Below are 26,282 nucleotides of genomic sequence, written 5' to 3' on the forward strand. Positions count from 1 at the left end.
TAACAAACCAGAACGCCTTCAGCGGAGAATAATAAAAATCAGCTAAAAATCCGAACCATTTTTTTCGGTTAGAACAATGACCGAAAAATCAGAAGGAACCTTACAAAATGAAAGCCAAAACCCCGCCGAAATAAACACCTCTCTTGTCGCTTGCCCGCGTGACTAGTTTGATCATTCTTGAGACAAAAATTCATTGAGAAAATCGAAGAAGAAAACCACCAAGACAAAACCCCGTTAAAACACAGTTAAAATTCCTTAAAACCCGCCGAAAACTTCGGGAAGAGATTCTACGCTTCCGGCACTGTGGAAACGCTCCAGAAATAATATTTTCGGTCGAAGACGCATCGATAAAAAAATTTCCAATCGGAGAAAATCGGAAAATGTTGGCAAAATAATTCGCAGCCGGAAAAATCGGCGTTTGACGGGAAAAATGCCGCAAAATCACCGTTTTTTTGCTGCAAAAAATTGCTGATTGGTTGGAAAATGTTGCAAAAATTGGCAATCGGGTGGGCAAATAAATTCCTCAACTGGTTGAAAAAATCGCGCAAAAATCGCCGGTTGACGGGAAAAATTCAGCAAAACTCGCTGATTGGTTCAGTAATAAAAATTTCGCAAAAAAATCTCATTTGGCTGGCACAATTCCGCAAAAATTAGGGGTCGACGGAAAAATCCCCGTTTTCCGGTTAAATATACACCGGGATGTCTTGTCCCGTTAACAAGCGGAAGATGGACGAGGGCATGGTCTTGAGTTGGATCTCGCCGACGGAATGCGCGAGCATGTTGACGATCATGTCGTGGTTGGTGGCGACGACGCTCTGGTTGTTGATCTCGATGATGCGGTGGCCGACGCGGATGCCGCCGCGCTCGGCGATGCCGCCGCGTAGTAATGAGCAGATGATGCCGTTCTGCACGCTGAAACCGAGCTGATAGCGGGTGTCCGGGCGTTTGATCTTCACTTCCACCACCGGCGGACAGGCGACTACCGTCAGCTTCACCACCGTGTGATTTTTCACGTTCTGCAAACATCCAAACCCGTGTCAGGAAAAACCTGCCATACTTAATAAAATATCCACGTGAAAATTCGCAAAATTTTGTACACATTTTGTAACAACTGGAAAACAACTCGATAAAGCCCATAATAAATTTGCACGATTGATATAAATAATTAATTAATTATAAATAAATGAAAATAAATAATATAAATAAATATAAATAAACAAATAATATAAATAATAATATAATGTAAATAATTAATATAACAAACAAAATATAGAGAAGTAGAAGTATCGAAAATACTTGACAAATTCTACGGTAAACAGGATATCATCCCATAAACTTCTACCAAACGCATCTGGTCTATGGTTCTCAGTTTAGAAAAAAGTATTTGTTTGTATTTAAGATCATAGTCGTAATTCATTGTAAATCGCATCCGCCAAACGGTTAAAGCCATACACATTCGCTTACTCACTGCACTACGCTGCTACCATACAAGACTCGCCACTTGATGTTAATTACCGGTTAGGCCGCAGTCTTATTACCGCTTAGTTGTGGATGCTGTTGTACGTAACAGACATAAATCAGATTTTCCCATTTATTTTGCAACAATTTCCAGGCGCCATCGTTTCTTCTTCTTCAGTGAAGTATGTTCTTGGTTTTTAAATTTTTTTATTTAATGCAGAAACTTTATTACTTTATGTTCAATTCGCAACCGTTTTTTCCCGAATAATTTTCTCATTAAATACGGTGCCTTGCATCAACAAAAAAGTAGTTTGTTTTACTAAATTAAGAGGGAACATTTTCCTCTAATATTTAAATACAGCTGCCTGTGCCGGATTTTCCAGCTGTCGTCTGCCGGCACGCACAGCAAAGTGCGTGATTAGGAAAATGTAACCATAGATATTTCTCTATAAACGGAAAACAATTTAACAACAATCCGTGAAAAAATTTGCAAAACTCGATAAAACTGAATAATGAATGGAATAATTTGTATCAAGTAAAGAACATTCGCAAAATTTTGGACAAATTTTGCAGTACAGTACAGTACAAAAAAAAACTAATTTTATACAACTGTGACAAAAATCGCCAAATTTTGTAATTATTCTGCGACGAATAAGAGTAAAGAAAAAAACAAGAAAAATACCGAACATTTAAAACAAAACCACTAAATAACGCTGGGAATACAAATGTACAATCGCACTTGTTTGCTACACAATATTAATCTAATGACGAACAATCGCCTCTATGTCTTGGATTTATTTTATTTTTTTTAGCAAATATTTTTTTAGCAATCATTGTTATTTTTTATATTGTTTTAATTTTTATCAGGATTTTTATTGGCAACATAACGCACGCAACACGCCAGTTCCAGTGTCCGCCGTGTTCTTGCACTGACCTTGATGGCGTTCTGGCAGTGGGCCAGCGGCAGGCCGACCAGACTGATGCCGTCGATGGAGATGAGCTGGTCGCCGATGCTGAGCTTCCCGCAGCGGGCCGCCGGTCCCGTGGGGCACATGTTGGCGATGATGACCGTGGGCAGCATACTGCCCCAGCCCGACTCCACAATCACCATGCCCAGGATCTCCCCCTTGGACTTGGGAATCACCACCTACAATCCATCCATCATTTTTTATTCCTATTTATGCATTTTTATTATATTTTATTATTATTTATTTTCACCTTTTTTTCGGGACAACATTTACGATCCTTTCCGGTTGTTTTACCTTATTCTATTTATTTTCCGTTTTTGATAAACTGAGATTTAAATTAAAATGATTTTAAATGTGCAATGGAGAAATTATCACCTAATTTAATTACAATTTATGGGGATTTCTGGGATTTATTTTGCTTTCCGACGAAAAAATGTTTTCAGGATCACTGACATCCAGGAAAGCTTAATAGCACTGTTTTCTCCATTTCTCGGTCAACTCGCAAACAAATTATAATATAATTTCATAAATTACCCTTTCCTAAAGGGTAAAAAATGTAACTGGATTTACAAAATATGACGTAATTCCATCACAGTTTATAATTATCACAATTTATAATTAGTTCTTCAATTTATTCCTTCTAGGAAAAAATTTGTATATAATTGTATTATTACATATCCACGGAAAACGCTCGTTTGTACAGTTTATTATAAAGCACACGTCAGTTAAACGAGTTGTCAGCAAAAGCGTGACATCGCGCTACGTGACATCGCACTACGATATCCACAACATGTTGTTCGGCATTTCTACATGTTATGTGTTCCAAGTTTTGGAAAAAATACAGAACAATTATAAGTTACATTTTTTTCACCGAAAACCAACGGTGGTTGCAGTTGCATTCTATGGCCGACCTGCTAGGAAGTTTAAGCTGAAAATACGAAAAACTTTCCGCGCACCGGAGGCAGCTGCCATTTATAAAACAAAACATTTAGAGGAACTTTCGAAGCATTCGTTGTTTTAAATTCAAATTTTCTTCCAAGTGGTTTTCCCTTTGTTTTCCCGTCATAAAAAATTCACAAAACCCACGGTATTCTTTTAATTTCGAATTACTGAAAAACATAATGCATATCAATATTAATTTGTACCACAAATGGCAAATATTTATTTACTCAGATACGCCATCATGACATCGATATGACGGTGTCTAGCGAAATAAATAGATGTCACTGCACTACACGATCCACCATAACACTGTCAACTACAGAAGCGTACTATTGGTCTGCATTTTTCAAAAGCAAACTTTCGGTATGTACAAAAACCCTTGCCAATTTTTTACAGGCAGTAAATGGAATTCGTACAGAAATTTTAGGAAAATTGGGCGACGTACGTTGTTCTGTTTGTCCTTGGAGGCGAAGAGCTCCAGTTCGTGCGTGGACATCTCCTGGCTGTTGAGCACCTCCAAGTAGTCCAGGTGGCGGAGATAGCGCTCATCCTGGATGCCGTTGGCCTTCAGGTACTCCATGTAGGCCACCTGGAAGGCGTTCCCGATCGTCTGAGCAATCACCGACGCCTGCACACATCATCGCTGATTGATACTGTATTATTTTTACATTATTTCACAATTAAATTTTTAATCACATCACTATTTTAGTAATTATTATTAATTTTGAATGTAAAGTACGGGTAGTGTGCCCACTGCCCGCGCTTACAACTTGTAGTTTTTCTGATGGCTACATACTGTCTTAATACAATTAATTAAATTTACCACAACAATTACACCGATATACAGTAAGTACAGGGTGGTCCAGCCAAGTGTGGGCAGTGAGAAAATTTACTCAACCGCTACCATTGAGCTCTAAAATTTTTATGTTTTTTTTTTCCATGGTAGCTCTTGGTATAGAGCAACTTGCTTAATAGAGTTTTATTGCAAAAAGCTGAAGAGCAGCCAACGGGAATCAAAGTATTACTTTTGATTTTCCCGAAAAAAACGCGCTGCTTACCACGTAATAATCGTGTTCAGTCAATAATTTTTAGAAAATTTCAGTCGTCTGATAACTGACAAGCGATAACGTAATTTTTTGATAGTGCCTTCCTAGCTTCCTCTCAGATATAGATATCTTGACCGAAGCTAACAGTGCTCTAGGCATCCACTTTCTGCGGATGGTTGTCTTTAACATACAAGTCTATGGGCGATAGATCTTTTTTTCATTTTACGACGAGCATGGATAGGACAAGATTCTTTTGCTTACCCATAGAGAACACCTTTTGGGTCACTCAAAACTTTTTAAAAAAGCCCATACAAAAATATCACTTCCTGAAGTTTTTAGAAAGGCAGGTATTAGCCTTCTCAAACTGCCCGCTACCCTCCATCATTAAGCTCCACCCAGTCCCTTACTGACACGTTGAAAGATCCGGGTTTCATTTTCGCTAAATCCGCAGTAAAAAATTACATAAGTAAAGTTCAAAATAAATATCAAAACTAGTTTCAGAAATAAATTTACATTTATTTTATGCAACTGCCCACACTTGGCTGGACCACCCTGGTTTAAAGACAGAATGGTTTAATACTATTTTAAACCACCCTGTTTTTAAAGACAGACTGGTTTAATACTATTTTCTGTAATAATTGTAGTGTGACAATAAATCTGCGCAAATACAAGTACATACACATTTTAATTAATTTTTTTCCATTATATAAATTTATTGTGATATTGCATATGTCACCGCTGCACACACACAAAGACGATACATTACACAAACAAATTACTAATATTTCTAAAATTGATTACTGACAAAGAAACCGGCACAGAATAATTTTGGTGTGAATACTTGAGAATAATTAAAGTTAAGGTTTGTTAGTAAATTAATTAAAAAAAGCGGTTTATCGTACAATTGCAAAGTACCTCGTCGGACTGAAAGACATGGCAGAGCATCTTGGGCTGGGTGGAGCGAATCACCGCATCACAGTGCAGATCCTCCAGGCCGCGCTTCACCATCAGCACCACCAGATCCCCAACTAATATCATGAAAAACACCAATCAAATCACCCAGTCACTACCGCTCTCCATATTCAACTATTTAGACTGTTTTGTCACAGTTATGTCGCTCACCTGTTATTTAATTAATTTATTATCGCTTTTTTCAATTATACGTTGCATGATTTCGTTAAAACTGTTGTTTATTTTTAGCAATCCCGTGGCATAGTAATTGGCAATGAATCATTAAAATTTAAAAGTATTTTTCAACAATAACGAACCATCACAAATTAAAATGATTTTTTTTCAAATTTGACGGTTATAACTAGCCACAATGATATATCGATTATAGCGTAGAACAAGGGCAGTACACATCAAAAATCCATAGCAGCGAGTCGAACTGGAACTGGAATTCGAGTCGAGCAGAATAAATGGCAATATCACGTAGACATTTCATATTTTTTTTTATTGAAGATCGTCTATCAGCGCAATAATAAATTGAGCGCAACGTCTATCAGCGCAACGTAGATAATAAATTGAGCAAAAACATCCTGCCATATATTTTCAAAAAATGCACGACAAAAAGCCTTAAAATCGACTAACGAAAAACATAATAAAAAATATAAACTCTTGAAATCCAAAACAATTTGACAAAATATATGCTGTCTTAAAATTAAAAGAAAAACCTGAAATTGAAACTAGCAAAGATATAAAATGTTAAAATCCGATTAAGCAAAATTCTGCTGCGCATTTTTAAAAGAAATACCGAAAACAATTCCTAAAATATATTATTCAATTTTTAAAAACACTGAGAAATACAGCGAACCAATTTCCGCAGGAAAATAACCCGCCTAATCACTCACTGTCGGCAATGTAGCTGATGGTCCGCAGCGGATGATCCATCAGCACATCCCGGACATCCACATTGAGCACCATGATCTTCTCAATGGAGATAAACAGCTCCACCTCCGTCATGGGCTGCGACTCGCCCTCAGGGGCCTTGATCCGCGTCACCGCTTCCTGCGCCTGCGTTAATCGCGACGCCTTGGTGGGGCGGGTGTCGGAGAAGAGGTGGGTACTGCCTAGATACGCGCAGCGGAAGAGGACCCCCTCGATCAGCTCGTGGGCGGCCAGGGGGGCTGAGGGGCGTCGGGGGGCCAGGAGACGGGAGGGCGGGGTCTTGTCCAGGTCGGGGTCGCTGTTTAAGAGGTACATGGACTCTTCGTCGCCCTCTTCCTCCATCTCCAGGGCCGGTTCGAGGGGGGTGCGGTCCGTCGAGGGGAGCGGCGGGGAGGAGGGCATGGTGGGGTGGTGGTGGTTGTGGTGGGGGGTGTCGGTCTGCGCTGAGGAATCCCTGAATGAAAATAATAAAATTATTCAGAAGTTCTTCAAATAAATCCCGCAGAAAATGCAACAAAAAAGGAAATTATTCCCACATATATGACTGTTCATTTCAATCGCAAATTTCTAATCATATAAAAGCTAATAATTAACAACATTAATTTATTACAATAATTGCCAGTATAAGAAACAAACGCGCGAGAGAACTGTGTAAAAAATGGGCGCACAAAATCAAAAAATCGCCAAGAATTAAAATGTGACTGAAAATTAACCAAAGTTCATAAAAAATCAACAAATCGTTGCCGAAAAGATCGAACGAAAGTTTGTTAAATTAACGAACTTCTATAAAGAAACGGCGATAACTTATTTAAATCATTATTACAAAAAAAACGGCAACAATCGCTAAAGTTAACTCCAAATTATGGCAATCTACATGTGGAAAACTTGCGCACAATACACAAAGAAAAAAGAATGCCAAAATTAAAAGCGGTTTTATCAAACTAACGATTTAAAAACGAATTAATATTTTATCAAACTCCTTTCCTGTTAATGTTTAGAAAAGAGAAAAACCGAAAATTAATAACACGCTGCAAATTTTCCGCTGGTATACAAACAGCGCGAAAAATACCTTCAAATGTTTTTAAAAACAGTCAGAAAAATAAACTGCTGATTTAGATCGGCAGAAGGTGAACAAATGGCTTCACTACAATTTAATCCCCAAAAAATCCCACAATCACAGAGCGTGAGAACCAATCCCCGTCACGCCACAACCCGCCCGCCAGCAACACCCATCACGGTCATCATCCGCCAGAAAACACTAAAAAGCCAAGAAAACGCCCGGGAAAGGGAGCAGTCTGTCAAAAAGTGACTGGTGTGTCTGGCGATTATACAAGACGTTGCAACAGCCCGTCTTGCAGCAGCCAGGACGTGCAAATTCAATCAGCCAGATCACTTGATCGACGGCCGTCCGCATTACTCAATTGACGCAATGGCCACGCTTAAATACAGAATATTTTCCCGGCGTTCTGATGCAGTCGATACGCAGATCGATTATGCAAATAATATATATCCAAAATACTCTCTTGCTCTCTCTTTCACCGGAGAAAGTAGCACTTTTCTCCGGTCCTGTCTTTTCTTCTTTTATTGCATTTTCTCTCCGCGTATAAAACGTTTCTTTCTTTCAAGCGAATGATACTCGAGAACACAAAACCAACACCATCAGGGCGCGCGTTAATGAAATCAGGAACTGCCCCCGAACAAAAAGCGCAGTAAAATATCGACTTAAAGACAAATACGAGTATGTACGTACGAATCGTCCAGGCAGGCAGGCACGTCGATAAATTGTAAGGAAAAATTTAAATACATATAACAAGAAATAACCTCGGAAAATTCAAACATGCACAGAAACAGTATTTAAATGAAATAGTTAATTCATTACAAAATTACAATTATCCCATACTTATCAGAGAACGCAAAACTCAATTTTTCTCCAGTTTTACACGAAACGTCGAAATTATTTCGCTTCTATTATTTCTCTAAATCGGAAATGAAAATTCCGGAGACGCTCAAACTGATGCAGAACAAAATATTAAAATAGTACATTCATTAAAATTATCCCAGATAGTTATCATCGAAAAGATATTTCCCAATTGCGATTTTTAAAGACAACAACTCTTCACTCTGTTTACTGTGAATTACTGCACCGTCATTCTTCGACCGATGCTAACCAAAGTAAAAAGGAAAGGTAAATTTCGATTAACAAAGCACAATCATTTCATACTCACTAAGCAAACATTAACATCTGATTTAGACGACCGCTCATATGCCATCGCACTACGACACACCTGTACTAAACACCGTATGCAGTTGGTTGAAGTCCGTCACACCATAATTACAATTTGTGCTATGATTTCATACGAAAGCTTTTAGCAAGGCGGAATTTTTTTTTGAATGAAAAACAAGCAGACCTAATGCACACACCGATAACGATGAAGAGTTTATTCCAAAATAATTTTGTAATCAAATCATTCTATATCGGCACTAGCAACATCCAGTTGTCAACAGTTTTTCCCAGGAAAGTCAAAATTATTCAACTGCAAATTCCTATTCGCAGTTTATTGATGAAACGGGCAAAAAGCGAAAGAATACTTCATATTTCGTACTAATGAATGAACGTTCAATCAACGCGATATTTTTCGAATTTATGCATTTATGTCATGAATAAAGAATCGACAACGATGATGGTTACGAGACACGGCCACTCCACTACGACACTTCGTAACAATCACTGCACAAACAAACAAATCGTCAAAAACCCACAATGAAAAAACTGTCATCCCAGTGATCCCACCGCCATGAAACAATAAAAATACACTATTGAAAATTTAAGACCACATTTTCTTCATCAAATTATTATTACGATCATCAATATTTTTTATACAATACCAAACCGGTAAATAAAATATTATTACGATTATCCATATTTTTTAAATAATACAAAACCGGCCAAAAAAATTATTAAAAAATATTCTTTTAATGGCAACCGCCGAAAAACAACCACCCACTCTCCACCGGAAACGCAATCAGTCCCGGCCACACTCCTACACACAACACGCGGAATCCCAACAAACACCGGAAGGAACAAAAGGCCCACACAAACACCACAGTGTGCAAAAATCAGGACTGTCAATTTACCAGTCACAATCATCCACCGTCTCCATCATCCTCACTCACAAATCCTGGAACGCGTTAATGCGTGCGCAAACACAGCAGGAGAGAGCTGGCAAGCGCTCAACCGGATGCCGGACTAATTACACGGACCGCGTAAAAAGCCCGCACTGGCCATTTGGGTAAAATGCGCATCGATTGATAAAAGAGAGTGATATTTGTGCGAGGGTGTTTTGGGGCCAAAACAACACACACGGAGCATGTGGCCCTGACATATGGCCATATATATATTCGCTAATCCCGCTCTCGCGCGCTCTCACCACTTATCCCGGGAACACACATCCATTTACTATTGATTTTTTATATTCCTACAACGTCGCCAGCCGATAAAATGTACACGCCGGCGCATTAGCGCAGTTGAATATTCCCACGGCGACATTTTCCATTTGTCTGCCCATTTACTTCACAACCGATGCAAGCGACAAACTATCCACTTTGCGGAATATGTACAGCAGCGAATTAATCAAAGGAACTTTCAGCAATTTCTCACCCTGCATGCACACGACCGAAAAATATTTCCGGGTATAATAAATTTTATTAATTTCGCCAGTTATCAAAATTAATTATCACAGATAACAAATACTTAGAACTTATAAACTGTAACAATGTCTGAAAAATTCTAGTTATTTTTATACAATAAGTTCTGAATTTGTAGCATTTTAAAAAATGTATTGCAATTTTTGAAAACAGGATTTTACAAAAAACGAGAAAATAAAACCGAAATATAGGAAACGTATAACGTTAAAAAACAATATCTTTATAATTCATCACATTCTAAAAATCCCTTACAAAATTTTAAGAAAGAAGAAACCAAGAAAACTAAGGCGACATTTCGGGAAAATACAACACAAAAACACAAAACAATATCTAAATAATTGGATTAACACTGCAAATCCTTTGAAATAAATTTATAAAGGACAAACGAAGCAAATAGCAACAAATTTTCGGGAAAACGCGGAGTGTTCTCGCGATAATATCTTTGCAAATTTTAAAACCATTGAAATAATTTTTCAAAAGCAAAATTTCAAAAATAAAAGTTTGATGCACAAGTAAAAAAATAAGGACGAAAGATTCACGTATCAGCTGCTCAGTAACCGGCAAATTTGCTCAGGAAAATCTTGCAGAGAAAATAAACTCGCCAAAATCAGTTTTCCAATCGATGCAAACAGAATAAAAAAACCTCTCCAAAAATTTCCGACAAAACAAGCAAATTTCAATCCCGCAATCCACCAACTTTATCAGATTACCCAGTTCACCCCCGTCACGACAACGCACAGCCCGATTTTCTCACACTGTTCAACCGTGGGAAAACACACAGTGCCAATTAAACCCATCCAACTGCATCGAAATTGCCAATTCCTGCGCGCGCCCAAGGACCCTCCAGCAGCCGTTGAAAAGGCCAGAAGAAAGGCCTTTCAACGCCGGCTGAAGTGCGGCGATCCAGGGTCGCCGAGATGGCCCTCCACATCGTCTAATTATCCCCGCCAACGACGCACCCCTGACCCCGCCCGCCCGCTGCATTACCCGATCAGGCAGCAACAGCACACAATGTCAGGTCATAACTGTCCCTATCAATTTGCCGGAATTCGCGTCTTTTATTACTTCATCAATCTTCCACCACCCCGCCGATGCAATCAATATACGACGAGATCGTGTTAATGCCTTTTCATCGCGTCATGTCGTCAATTTAAGAAAATTCATAAAGACAGCCTGCAAAAATTCAGCTGCAAGCTTGGGAGAAATTCTGCACAAATCGGGAGTTTTTCAAAAAATATTGTTATATTATACACAATTATGTCACAAAATCTCGAAAATAAACAGGACAGAATTTGGCTTTTTAAAAACTTCCGTCACTCGTTGCCAATTTTGTTCAAAAAACCCTAAAACAGTCTGCAAAAATTTATCGGCGATCCAAAGAACAAATTCCGCCAAATCAGGAATTTCAATACAAACTACATATAATCATGTCAAAAATTTCAATAAATATTGGAAATAAGTATACCGTATACGTACCAGCGAATTTTAGAAAATACAAATATAAAAAAACGGAAAAAATGCCGCGTTTCGTTTAGATAATTCTACAAACTTTATCTCCAGAAAGTTTATTAAAAAAAACTCAATTTACCAAAAAATAAAAAGGCGCAAGCAAGTCTGTGGCACTTATTTTCATCGCAAAAAATAATATCGAAGTGCGGGTAATTTAATCGAAATAATTGAATTTGTATGCTGCGATGGGCTGTCAAACACGATTAACCGGAAACGTTTGTCATATTTATCCTCCATAACCGCCAGTCACATTCGGCATTCAGCGCACGTGAGCATCAACGGATACTCTCCAGTCCGCACCATCCCACTCTCCACAAAAGACATCGATTGTCTGCAACTCCCTTTTCATATTGCTTAAGTGCCAGGAGAATAAGGCAACCAAAGTGCAGCACAGAAGTAAAAACAAACAACGATCTTTTTCCCAAAAATTACATCATTATCGTGCAATCAAAGCTGTGAATGTACATATCTGGCAATGAAATAAAACCAAAAAATTTCTGTGTCAGAACAGTAGCAAAAAGTACACAAAATTCAAAAAAAATATTAAATATTTACAAAACATCAGAAGGTTGTAAATGTCGGATCATATTCGTCATTCATTTACGCCTTCAGTGACCACTTCACTACGAATTTCCATTAGACAAATCACGCAATTAAAGTACCCAAATGACACATGCGAAAAAACATTATAGATATTTCTCAAAATAAATTTTATAACATTATCATACTAGCATTATTATAATATTATTATAACATTATGTTTTTTCCGGAATTAAAATTAAAACAAGAAACTGCTTTTTTCCTTTTTACATTGAAATAATACGTCCAATAAAATAAATTGCCCATCACTGTTAAAAACCTGAGAAAATCATTTATAAAAGCAATACATAATTATATTATTTTATATCTATGGAAGCAGTAATTACGTCGAAAAAATCATTGGAAAAATTCACGTAAACAGCCAGGAAAATTGAGACAACGCGACAGATTGACGGATGATCCGCGATCCCTCTCGGAGGGCGCATTTTCAAACACTAATCGCGCATGTACAGGTACAACATGTTCTCCCACCACACCCACAGGGCGCCGCAAATCGCCCATCATCCGCATTTATCTCCGCAGCAAATCCGCCCGCACACACGCCGCGGAAATCCTCACCAAACCTCTCATTTATCTCTCCACGGAGACACATTACCCCCGACCACATTACCTGAGAATCTTCACATCTGTTTCCGCCGGGCGCCCGCCCTCTTCCAACACCTCCATCCCAATTAATTTAAATTAAACAAAAATAACCCGGGAAAAAAATCCCCAATAAATCAACAATAAATTCCAATTTGCAAAAACACTGGTCGCAATTGCGATGGAAACAGTGTTGCGCTGGAAGGAACAAGTATCGAGTGGCAAGCAGCACACACGCATGAGTGGGAGAGTGCCGAGAAGCACTGCGCGCAAACACCGGGAAGAGAGAGGAAGGGAGAAGAGGAGAGTGCAGTGTACAGGCAAGACAATCCAGGTTATTTTTAATCAGCCCGAAATCCCCGGGGCGGCCATTTCAAGTGCCGGCTATGTGCTACGCCACGGTTAATATGTCTGCTATGCCCACGGGACACCGGAGAGGCCGGGTTGCGGGATGAACAGTGCTGGATGCACAGGGAACAGATCAGGTTCGACCGGCATGTACCGGTTCATCTTTCCCCGCTGCTTCCGGCCGTTTTACCGGGCACAACACTGTGCGGTGGCGGCGGATCGTGCTCGTGGCTGTTTGCGTTCGATGATGATTTAATCGCCATGTTGGAAACATTATTACGCAGTAATCGCTGCGCTGTGTGGATCAAACCGGATAATAATTGTGAAAAAGAAAAAAATTTAAAATACCTAAGCAGCAAAATAAAATTCAATTAGCAGAAATTAAGAAAAATTATTATCATACGGCTAAACAGAGTTTCGTTTCCATAATACTCGTATGCTTTTTTTTCGGCTTTTTTATTTCTTTCAAATAAATAAGAAACAAAAAATAAATAGCGAAAAACTGAAATACAGTAACAAAATGAAATTATTTTTATAAACGGCTAAACAGATTTTTCCCTCTTAATACTCGTAACAAGTCAACAAAAATGAAATAAATAAAATAAGAAACATGGAAATAAAATTATTAATAAACTGAAATAACAAAATAATGAGATTAAGTTTTATAAACCAAGACAAAAAAGATTATTGTTAAAGGGCTGTAAAATCGTTTCACTATAACCAACCAATTAAGTGAAACACCAACAAGTTGAAAAAGATGACAAAACTTAAATTCTTAAAAAAAAACTAACACTAAGACAAGGAAAACTAAGATTTTCAAACAACGTTTTGCACACTGTATCGATCAAATCTGCTCACTCACTAACCGAACTCGAGAGAATACTGCACTGAAATACACATCTTCAACGCTTAAAGAATTTTCAAAAATTAACATAAATTTTATCAAAGAGTGAAGTTTAACAACTTTAACTTCCCGTACAGGAAACGCCGATGTTTTGCTGAATACAAGAGGATAAATGGGCAAAAAACCCCCATGGCAACGAACAGAGTTTCCGTAGCGGTATCATAAGACACAGACATAACCAGTAGAAACACACACTCATTAATTAACAAACGTAGAACAACGGCTCGGAAGCCCTCGAGGACTTTTCGTGTGCGCGTGGCATATAACAGATTACACAATGAAAAAATAATAATAAAAATAACTAACCGAATTTTTATATAATAAAATATACGCAATAACAATGAGTTCCCTATTCTTTATTTAAATAATTTTTTCTTTACTTATAAATTATTTCCACGCAAAACGCACCACCCGCCGACAAATATCAACGCACCGGCCCCATATTGTCTTTTAAATTAATTTCCCCAAACTGACGCAGCATGATTATTTCAACCCTGCCACTTTCCCGCATCCACGTCACAGGGCAATCACGCAAATGCAGCAGGACATCCGCCACAACCGTCGCACCGAAAAACGCTCAAAACGCCAAACACAAGCACTTCTCTCCGGCGAACGTCAGACAGCCACCATTGGCCGCATCCGGGGAGAAGGTATCATTAGGTCCATTAACGGATTAGGGCCGTGTGGGGACGCACTGTGTGAGTGTGCAGTCAGCCGCGGATATTCCGCGGGCTGATGGCATTAGCGAGTGCCTATGCCAGCCGATTAGTGTTTTGCTATAACAGCACAACAGCTGCTGCAAACGGGGACCCTGCGCCGCAATTATCCCCGCGCCACCCAATACCGGCTGGCGCCGGTCTCGCATTTCACGATCCTTTTCCCCTTTTCTCCGCCGCATAATGAAAACAGACGCATTAAGCCACAATTAGGCCCCTTTCAGGCTTTTCAAAACACTTTTATTAAAACGTTACACAGCGTTTTTCGGAGATCATCACATGACGGATCCCATGCATTCCTGTATCTTTTACGACGTTCCTGTTACGATCGAGACGTTAATCGTCGACGTTTTTCAGAACTATTTATTCGCCAAAAAATTAAACTTAAATTATTTAAGTTCAACTGAAGCCAAAAAATTATTTACTAGTAGTCTTCCACATTTCGATTTCGGAGTTTCATAAATTCGATTAAATTTATTAATAAACAAATTCTTTCTACGTTTGCTATCTGGATAAAATCCAAAAAATTATAATCCAGGTATGAAACTTCACTTACAAAAATCTTTTAAAAAATAACGATATTAGTAATGAATAATCAGACCAATAAGTAATCAGAATTATTAATGAGTAAACTAGCAGATGCAGTCACTTTTTCCGCTCAATTATCTCAGTAAAACCGAGATAACCTAAATAATAAATGTGGAAGTTTTCATAAGAAACTCTATAAAAAAATAAACGTTATTTACAAAACAAGCAGGGTAATTTAAATCATTAACAATTAAAATACTTTTGATTATGTACAATTTTTCAGCCGAAAAAGCAGCGCAACACAGTCCACAAACCGATTCCGAAAACCCCAGATACCGTGCAAGGCGGCGTTAAATCTATTTCAATTTAATTCATAAAATTTCAAAACTGAAAATAATATTCCGGCCCATTCTGGTTCAACGCCAACAGAAAACCCTCCACATCATTCGCCACCACTGACCTTTTAACCCAGACGGGATCCCCATTGACCTCCGGGTCCTCCGGCCCGCTGACGACCACGTCCTCCTCCTCCTGGATGCCCCGTCCCAGCACCGAGGGGGGTCGCTGCTCGTTGAGACTGTAGGTGGAGCCCTTCAACCGCACCATACTGTTGCGGCGCACGGCGCTCTGGATGTCGCTCAGCACCGCCGCCACCGCCACGTCCACCGAGTACGCCCGCTGCATCGGGCCGCCCACACTCCACCGGCCGTCCGCCGCGTACACCCCGTTCCCGCGGCCTGCAACACGGACCGGTGCTTCACCACGCGAAACCCCTTCTTATGAAAAATAATTGTTCAGTCTGTTGGATTGTTGGTTACACCGGCGATCACCGATCACCGATAACCAATAACCTTCAATTTATCCTGCTAGCCAAATTTGAAAAAACAAACATATCGAATTAAATTATTATTCTGTACTTAGTAAATTTCATCAGTGCAACTACGCGAGGGATTGTCGCTTGCATCGAGGGGACGTGTATATCGCCCATACACTACAATGTCACTCTAATAACACGGAACTCGTACTGGATCTCGTTATGCACAAAACTAAACATGCCAGAGCGGAACTAACAGCAGACCTGTAATAATAATTTGCTATTTATCAATTAAACTTATTTTAACTACACAGTTAACGTTTCTTAACAACTTTCATTGGTTTTAATTACAATTTTTTTCACGGACAATTATTATTTTAACTAAAATTTTAATCACTATTCGCCAATTTGTTTTTATTTAAACTGGCTAATGCCGAATAACGAAGAGTTATTTTTGACAAGTAATTTATAACTAATACAATTATTTTTAAATTTTTATAACTGTTATAACAAGCAATTTATGTTAAACTAACAGCAATAATTTTATTATGGGAAAATTCGACTCCTATGAATCTGCTGAATGCCGAAAAGTAAATCAGAAAACCCTACGAAAAACAGCAGAAAATTAGTAACAAGCGGTTACCACCAAAACGGCCGTCGGGATCGTGGTGGCGCTGGGAATGGAACGTGGCCGGAATGCTCTGGCTGGAGCAGGAGGACTGCAGGGGCCGGGCCGGGACGCCAAAGAGGTGCTCCTTGTCGCCGGGCGTCGAGGCGCCGTAGCCCCGGTGCGAGACAATCTCCGATTCAATCTGTCGAATCTGCTGCCGGATCGTCTCCAGACTGGTGCGCGGAGCCCGACTGCAACACAATCCAAGGTTAGATCATAAAAAACTCGGTTCTGGCATTTAGGAGGCTTTTTTTGAAAATTAAAACTCCCTCCCGGAAATTTTTGAACTGTGGGCATCTGAATTATCACAACTTACTACCGAAGCAGTGTAAACTGTTACGGGAAAAAAACAAGATATGCTCGATAGGTACGAGGGAATAGAGGAAAAAATTCGTCGTATATGGAATAAATCACTGTTAATCTAATTACAATTATTTATCCAAATTATTTGCATCGATCTTTTGCATCGTCCCGCTATTCAGCTAATTCATACTTGTACTGTTTTTGAGAGGGCCTTTTGCATAATTTTGTGGGGCAATTATTTTCATTTTATTTATTTGCTTTAATTACTTATTTATATTGTCACTTTCTTCAACATTTTGCTTGACATCTGATAATCTGAAATACATGTAAACGAAAACGCAAGATTAACAAAATGGCCAAGCAAATTACAAAATTCTAAATTTATACTACGCAATGACTCTGTCGATCTATTCTTGTATCCATTATTTCGAATTAAACTTTTGGAATTTAATTTCTATAACTCAGTTTTACTATTTCTGCAATTGATTTCTCGATAATTACACTGCTCGATTTCGGTTTTTCGATTCTTCATCTCTGGGCGCTAAACGCCTAGCAAAAACATAAACACGGCACAGAGAAACACCGGAAATATTCCATTTTTATTCTGCGAACACACAACGCTTTTCCACCGGGTATGCGCCGCGCGATCTGTTTCACTTCCGGAGAATTCTACTACATTTTCTCATGCAAAAGCAACCGGTTACTATATCATGATTGCGTTGGCGCTGCTGTCTTCCTATGTTTTCCTCGCCGCAACAAAGCGGCGCATTGAGTAAATATGACTGAGCACGACGGAAATGGAATTTTGTAATGCAATCCAGGCGGAAGTTTTGTTGCCGGACTGTTCGCAGCGGAAATCGATATACAGTCTGCGCGCAGTGCAACAAAGCCCAACAGCTGATAAAGAAATGCTTAACGGCTAAATGGAATTTTTAATCTCCCTCATCCGATTACGCCGGGTTCACGTGACGTCAGGCACTGCCTTCCGGCCGACAACCATTAACATCGCACATAAAACCTGCTACTACTTCCCGAAAACATAACACTTAACAGAAAACAACCCGGTCACCTTAGAAAAAAATCATGAACGTTTCATTTTGCTACGACTTCGAATTAAAATCAGTCACAGTAATTAATCGAGAAATACGTTTTCGATCGATAACACTAATTTTCATTTAAAAGGTTTCTGAAATCCACACGGAATTTCTGATTCTTTTAAACTATTTTTTCTTTATTTATCTGTATTTATTAAGTCAATTTTCAGTCTCTTGATTTATCCAATAACAACGCCTGTGACTTCACTAAAACGTATAATTTAACGTATTAATTGTTTTTAAATTTCGTTTTTCAAAATCTTTTCTAACTGCTATTTCTCCAATAATGTTTCGAAGTAACACCATCAGCTTTCAATTTTTGAAGCTAAACGACGAAAGACCGGAAAAAATCACCGCACCGAACACCCTTAAATCCATTTTTTACATCGTTTTACTGAACTGGCACGATTATCACCCTAGCGACTGCCTGTTCAATACATGGCGAACAGCTACCTAGTGTAGTACAATGGCACTGGTTATATGCAGCGTTCTTTTGACGCTGTTCAAGTTCTGCGAACAATCCATTCCTGTACAACAACATAAAATGGGCAGTAAAACTTATCATTTTTTAAAAATATTTATTTTAAAATTAATAATTGTAAAATAATATTTAATAATATTTAAAATAAATTTTTAAAAATAGCTATATTATAATATTGGCCAATTCACATATTGCGCAGTGGCCAGCAAAATTCCCAATCAACATTTTCGCTATATCACAGTCGAATTGCAGCCTCCAGGATTTTATTCCCCTAATAATGAGCGACATTAAAATGGCTCATTTCGCCGGATTCTTCCCCGGTCATTCGTCCAACACGACGGGGCGCCGTCGTTTTTTCGTCGCTGAACGCAGCACACAATATAAATGACATGCCGTTACATAGGCGGAACGACAGCGCTAAATGCCCTGGAAAACGCTCATGAAAATTGATACTGATGGGTTGATTGCGTTGTAAGACGAATGGGGCTGCTGTACATCGATAGATGCACGTCAGCGGCGAATAATACCGGGCCCTAATGGCATGGGCGCCCACCGCTGACTGCCCGATCCCGGCAGCGTTCTCCTTGTCGCTGGCCAGCCGAGCGACATGCGTTGCGCGCGCCAGGAGACCCTTTAAGCCGCTCACGACAAAATCTGTTGCTCCCCATTCCCGAGACATATTCCAGGCCCGACAATTTCCGTTTAAATTTTACTGTTTGAACATTTTTATATGAGAGAGCGGCCCACCGCTGCGTGACCGATCGCCGCCAGCCGAAAAATTCTGCACCAAAAAGCGCGACAACAAGACGTCATTATGCGACGGAAAAAAATCTTTCACATATCGTCAACCATGAAACATATGTTTCCAAAAATACTGTACACTAGTATATACCCACAATAAATATTTTATGCAAAAAAAACGCTACCGTATTTTCGTTACTTAAAATCTTGGCGATTGCAAGTGCCAAGATGTCTTTATATTCCCGGTATAAAATTTCAAAGTATTCATTTTTCCATCACATTATTTGCAGGACAACACGGTATTTTACAATTTATTTTGCAAGTCTATCGTTATGGTTGTTAACTTTTTCTGAACCTTGTTTCATGGAAATTCGAGAAAAAGGAAAGCGGCAAGCAAAAACCATAAAATAAGTGCTGATTCAAATCATCATTCAATGCCTGCTTAAAGAACCCACAAACGTAGTGCAATGCCACATGCTCCAAAAGTAGTCCTTCGTAATGCGTGCAAGACTGCAAGTTATCAGAAGTATCGCAATTTAAAAAAAGAAACCATTTATAAACTTTTTCCCGTTTCCCATTTTAAAGTTCGTACATTTCACAAATGAAAGCCCACTGCTGCGTGACCGATCGCCACCAGCCGAAGCAAGCTCGAGAAAGGAAACTAAACTTGAAAAGAGTGATCTTTCGAATAACGATCTTACAAATTTTCTTATATTCTGGATACCGATAAAAAAAATTAAACGGTGGTCATGCGATTTGAGAACAACCCAGAAAGACTCGACAGTTTGAGCAACCACATCACATTTCTAAAAAGACCGCTTCAGAGCCGGTAATTTCAAGGAAACATTTGAGGTTTTCCTCGTGTCTGACTTAGTCGGTGTTTTGTAAAAAAATGATGATAGCAGTAAAGTTTCTCGAAAAAACTAGAAACATTCACCACCGACTTCTTTTAGGCTTTCGTCGTTAAAAAAACTTTTAATAAAAAAATAAAATAAAAACTCGCTATCAATTTCTTTCGCCCTTTCGATTATATTCAAATTGTTTACGAAAATATTTACAAGATTGTTCAGTTCAGCATCGCATGTGCCCTTGTACTACGAAAACTAGATATTCAGTAAAGCTTGGAACACGCACTAGTGAAGCAGTAGCGTAAATTCCAGTCTATTTAATTAAAAGTTCGGTAAGCTTACATTCTTCAACGCCGCTGCTTAAAAAGAAACTAAATAATTGATTTTTTAATGAAAATCGGCACTTTGTTCTGGTAATTTCTTATGGGTCTCACAAAAAATAAATATCTTCTTATTAATTAAAATTACATCCGTTCAATTTCACTTTTCAGAAATTCTGCATTCGATTTTTTTCCAAATGGAAAATCGGATTTTTTTGCGCATAAACAATTCAAATACGAGTACAAATTATCTTCTTAAAGCAGACGCCGATAAACTCCGCAACAGTTATCTGCGCAATCGATTCGCCAGTATTCAGTGAGCGCAGCAACATCGATTTATTTGCCTTGATCATTTCCACTGGGGTGGAAGTAGCTGCTACAGCGGCGGCAGAGGAGAGAGAGTGTTGATAATCTGAAATATGTATGTTCATCCACTCATTCACCGCGAAGGACCTGGCTTTGTGCGCCCGTTCAAGCGCATCAAGTAGGCCAACACGCCGCACTGGCCGCTGCCTGTATGCACGCACTCGGCCCCCATCCACCGTTAATCGGGGGGTTTGTCCAAAAAATAAATACACTCTCATCTGTTGGATTTGATATGCTAATTGCCCCGCCGAGTGCCGGTTCGATGCTTAACCAACAGCCAGCAACCGTAGTGCAACGGCACAGGGTAGTGGTTTCCCAAAATAAAATTCAGCTGTTAACTAAACAACTAGGCTTCATACTATAGAATACAGAATTTCAGAATTACTGTAGTGTAAAAAAATTTTTGACGATTTCAATTTCTACGAGTAGATTCAGTTCAACACACTAACTAGTAATATCATCACAAATCTGCAAGGGCTTTCAATACAATTCTTTTTTTACTGCTCATTTATCAACGCATGTTCTTCTGCAATCCACTCTTATAGAATTTATTTAAACAAAAATTTCAAAATTCTTACTCCAGCTAAAACCGCACTGACATGCCAAGTTCCAAAGACTAGAACTCGACCAGTAAAATTAAATGATCGTTACTGCACCATAAATCTGCACACAGTATCACTGAAATTCTTTCTGAAATTAATCAAATAGTTTTAAACTAATTTCAAAATTACTTATACAAAGTACCATAGAAAATTTTGAAGATCTAACCAAAGTAATAATTATGTAACCGTTATTCCGCTGCAAATTTACATCTAATAATTGTAATAAAATTCGTTCCGTCATTGAGCATTTAACTGTGCATTTTCAGTCCGCAATCTACCATTAAATTACTAATAAAAATCCCTACACAGAAAAAAGCCATTAAATTTCCCCTTTAACGCTACACAGCTGTTGTCCGCCAACAAAACACACCACTTGTCCCCGCTCCCAGCCGCCTCCGCGCCGAGAGCACCCCGCGCACACGTACCTATTAATCCGGGCATCATTAGCGAGATGGAGGCCGTTAATGTGATTAGCATGCGGTGATGCGCCATTAGGCCCATCCATCAGCGGCTCGTCGCGGCCACTCCACACCGCATCCTCCGCGCTGGCGTTGCCGCTCACCGCCACGGACGCTTCTTCCGGCGCATCATCGCTTTTAAAGCTGATTAAACTGTCACAGGGAACGACGACGGCGGACGCTGCCGTGGAGGCCGATGCGGAGGAACGCCGGCCGGTTTTCCGCTCGGCTACCGGCGACGACACCGTGGCCAGACGCTGGGCCACCCGCGAGGAATCCGTGCTCTGCAATGTCCGACAATAAATCCCACATTTATTATTCACACCGTCACAGTATTAACAGCAACATTAACATTTTTAAATGAGCGATAATCGAATTTTGTTAACGGATTATTCGCAATTCTAATTCTTACAAATACTATTCCATTCGTGTTTTAACCAATAAATTGCATTTATTAACGGATTAGTCGTTTTTGATTTTACATAACATGATAACACTAATCCAGATTCATTGGCTTTCTAATTTCTCTTTATTAATAATCCCTTTTTATTACCGGATTAGTGGCTATTCAATTTTTTTCGATAATCATCCCACTGCCTTAACGGATTAAGCGCTATTTATTTGCCATTGAACAATAAACAATAATCTGATTTTATGGCCACATAAGCCCACATTCATCCGAGTGGTTAATTTTAATTTACATAATTTCATGCAGATATTCAAAGAGTAATTAAAATAAAACCAACCATTCAATTTCCAAATACTATACGGGAAAAAAATTTGTACTCTAAAATTCTTGAACAAAATTAAATTTTGAAAATTATTTCCGCTCAGTTCACATTTTTCTTCTGTCGTCTAAGAATTCACTCATAAAATTACGAGCGTGTGTCTCGCAAAAGTCGGTGGATAACAAAAGTATTTCCTTTAAATTATTTCAATTTCCCATCGCGATACATATGCAAATTCCCTCTCCCTACTCTCCCAACCCGCGGATTCGTTGCACAACCATTCCCCCCAAAATTCGATTAGCGCAACGGTCACAATGCGTTAACGTTGCGACAGCAGCCCGGGTTGATCGAACCGCGCTCACATGACGTCGTTGCTGGCGATTGTTGACATTTTTTATCATCTATTGACACGCCAGCTGATAAAAACCCGAGTCAACACGGGGACGAGGAAAAGCGACGGGAACGGCCGGGGCCGGGTCACCTTATCGGCGCACTTATGCACGGGCGGCCAACTGGCGGAAGAGAATGCCATGGGGCAGAAATGAGAAATGCATTCGCTTCTCACTGGGCATGACAAAAACAAATAAACCAAACCGGATCATTAAGTCATCCGACCATTAACGGATTAGCCTAACGCAAGAGGAAGCCAGTTGGAAAAAAAACGCTCTCGCTCAACTACTGGGTACATTTTCCTAATCACGCACTTTGCTGTGCGTGCCGGCAGACGACAGCTGGAAAATCCGGCACAAGCAGCTGTATTTAAATATTAGAGGAAAAAGTTCCCTCTTAATTTAGTAAAACAAACTACTTTTTTTGTTGATGCAAGGCACCGTATTTAATGAGAAAATTATTCGGAAAAATGGTTCCGAATTGAATATAAAGTAATAAAGTTTCTCAATTAAATAAAAAAATTTAAAACCAATAACACACTTCACTGAAAAAGAAGCCTGGAAATTGTTATAATAAATAAATGGGAAAATCTGATTTACGACTGTTAAGTACAACAGCATCCACAACGAAGCGATAATTAATACTGCGGCCTAACCGGTAATTAATACCAAGTGTCGAGTCAAGCTTGTATGGTAGCGTAGTGCAGTGAGTACGCGAATGTACATCGACCTAGCGGATGCGATTTACAACAAATTACGACTATGAGTTTAAATAAAATAAATACTTTTTTTCTAAACTGAGAACCATAGACCAGATGCGAAACAAAAACAGGCATTCATTCGTAAAATATCATCTAATAAAGTAATAAAACCATAAGCCAGCAAATTAATCATGGATTAAACCAGTAAATCAATAAAAATTAAAGAAGAAAAAATCAAAAATGCGACTACCTAAAATAAAAGACATATTTTACAAAGGGTAGCGAAAATGATAATTTTATTTTTTAAACCCATGTGGCAATACCAAAACAATTTAAACGTCTTAATAGAATTATCATGCTACTTATAACTTATTAACAAAATTAGTTCGAAAATTTCCGGCCAATTTTTAAATTAAAAATTATTCAGATTTAAAAACTCTCGCTATTTTACTTTTGAAAATGAGCACTTACGGAGTCATCCGTGCGTATCGTAAACAACATAGCGGAGACGATAAAAATCTACCAACACACTTGCCAATAAAAATGCAAAAAGCCTTGACGACGTCTTTACTGGATAAAATGCGATACTTCTATCTCGCTCTAAGCAAAAGACGGGTTTCACTTTCCAATCACGTTAAGGAATCTTTCAATTAAACCAGGCCGGACCGATTTGCCGAAGGATGTTCTCTTTGACATTAGAATGATTTATAGGCATCATGACTCACGAAACAAGAAAAACAAAAGGCCCTAAATTAAATGCTGACTCAAAAATTCAACGGAAGTAATATCACTGCCGCAATGAAAACGCACGAACATATTTTCCACGTGTTTGGATAACCGTCAGCGACAACGTTTGCCAGTCCATACAGAAAATGTAAAATCAGCGGAAATTATTCGCGCACTGTCTGCCGCATTCTCGGTAATTATTTGCTTCAGTTTCCAATAAAAAATCCTGTTTGAAAAGACTGGGAAAAATGCTCTCACGTGCGAAGGGGAATAATCGAACGGATAAACGCTGCGTGGGCCAATCAATCCCTGTGTAACAGCCAATAAACCGTACAGGCCGCTACAGACTAATTAGCCGCTGCCATTCACGTGCAATCTGCCATTCATAATTGCCTATTCACCAGCGTTTCCGTCAGTTAACGCGTACAAACAGATCAATTAATCGCGCTTGCTCTTTCCAATGATCAGATCGACAAAATCCATACAATTCCAAATTTTAAAAAAAAGTTGCAGATCAAAATATTTATGACAAAAACAAACATTTCAAGCCAATAAAAACATTCATAAATATAACTGGATTCAAATCGAAAATCCCTGTACGACTAATGAGAAACTAGCTGCCACTGTACCGGTTATTCATCCCTTGCGCTTCTTTAATAATTCAAAAATGCTTTATTTTGGTTTATTTTCCTTTTCTGGATGCCTCTTCCAGAGAATCCAGACGCCTGCACTTACCACGACATCGGGACTTTTCGCAGCATTTTTCCTTCCCGTTCCGTTGCCCATCTCGCGTCCATCCTCCATATCGTCATCACTATGAAACCCATTACTGGCCTGGATATTTTCCACATCGTCAAACACCACTTTCTCCTTGTCGCCCGACGAGCAACTGCTCCCGACGGACAACTGCGAAATCCTCCCGTTCGTATCCCCCGTCGGGGATAATTTCGGCAGACGCGCATACTCCCCACCCTTCCGCGACCAGTCCGTCGTCTGACGTTTAGCTAAACCAGGCGCGCTGATTTTATTCTGATTTTTCTTCTGCGACGACTGCAAAAACGATGGCAAATTCGGGAAACGCGATTTGGTCGTCCGGCTGCGCTCCATGATTTTTCCCTACACACTGCAACAATCCAGGAATATCGGGGATATTTTGCACAGGCAGCGGAGAGGACTGCGGATCTCCTGTAATTAATTTGCAATTTCCAGCTGAACACGACTAGCAATTTCGCCCGTTGAAGCGCCGTTGACACGCTGCTGCGCCACTCCACATTTTTCAGCGCAATGCCGATCAGAGCAGCGGCGGCGGTGATGATGAGAGGAAAGAGACACGTAAAATGCTCATGATGATCCTTATGGATATGCTGCTGTGGCGGCGGCAAGCGGGATGAATCATTCCAGAGCGATGAGAGTGTTGGTTACTGTTTAAAGCATCTGCAAATTCCGAATAATTGGCTTCTTTATCCAGCCAAGCCAAACCGCAAGTGCAGGCGCTCGCTATTGACACACGACGCTACAGAGAAATTCAACTCATGCGCTGCTTCCCAAAAACACGTTTTACCACACCCCTGAGTCCCTGACCCGAGTCAATTTAATTCATTAATTCCCGCCAATAATGAATAAAAACAATATTCGCGATTATTCTATGTCTTAAAAATAATAAACTGTGTTGAAATTAAGACAAATGCCCAGCGAAGACAGGTGCTAGAAAAAGTACAGTAACTTATTCGGCGCAACACTGACAGAATCCTGTTCGGCCAGTCGGCGCAGAGTGCAGTAAAGTGAACTTTAACCGAGTGGCACATTATTCAGCTTACTTAACGTTATAAATCTTCCATCCTCTTTGCG

General features: G+C 39.3%; 1 protein-coding gene across 2 annotated transcripts; it reads right to left on the reverse strand.

Moving 5' to 3' along the window:
* Positions 1 to 125: 125 nt before the first annotated feature.
* LOC129588720 (protein lin-10-like) lies at positions 126 to 26,269 on the reverse strand. Of its 2 annotated transcripts, XM_055483070.1 has the most exons (10): positions 26,252 to 26,269; positions 25,170 to 25,868; positions 21,858 to 22,174; positions 16,651 to 16,868; positions 15,654 to 15,930; positions 6,265 to 6,755; positions 5,330 to 5,442; positions 3,814 to 3,996; positions 2,393 to 2,605; positions 126 to 1,016 (listed from the first exon to the last, which is right to left on the reverse strand). In XM_055483070.1, exons 2-10 carry the CDS (start codon positions 25,539 to 25,541, stop codon positions 684 to 686), a joined length of 2,517 nt encoding a protein of 838 aa, XP_055339045.1. In that variant the 5' UTR covers positions 25,542 to 25,868; positions 26,252 to 26,269; the 3' UTR covers positions 126 to 683. The 2 variants fall into 2 exon arrangements, with proteins under 2 accessions (XP_055339045.1, XP_055339046.1); XM_055483071.1 differs by lacking the exons at positions 25,170 to 25,868; positions 26,252 to 26,269 and adding an exon at positions 24,180 to 24,416.
* Between the last annotated feature and the right edge of the window lie 13 nt (positions 26,270 to 26,282).

The sequence above is a fragment of the Paramacrobiotus metropolitanus genome, unplaced genomic scaffold (assembly GCF_019649055.1).
Source record: "Paramacrobiotus metropolitanus isolate TYO unplaced genomic scaffold, Prichtersi_v1.0 Parri_scaffold0000031, whole genome shotgun sequence".
Taxonomy (NCBI): Eukaryota; Metazoa; Tardigrada; class Eutardigrada; order Parachela; family Macrobiotidae; genus Paramacrobiotus; species Paramacrobiotus metropolitanus.

Coding starts and splice junctions, on each gene's coding strand:
- LOC129588720 (XM_055483070.1), bottom strand. CDS start 25,541: ATGGAGCGCAGCCGGACGACCAAATCGCGTTTCCCGAATTTGCCATCG. Junction 16,869..21,857: donor AATGATGCCCGGATTAATAG/GTACGTGTGCGC, acceptor ATTGTGTTGCAG/TCGGGCTCCGCGCACCAGTC. Junction 3,997..5,329: donor ATGTCTTTCAGTCCGACGAG/GTACTTTGCAAT, acceptor TGATGTGTGCAG/GCGTCGGTGATTGCTCAGAC.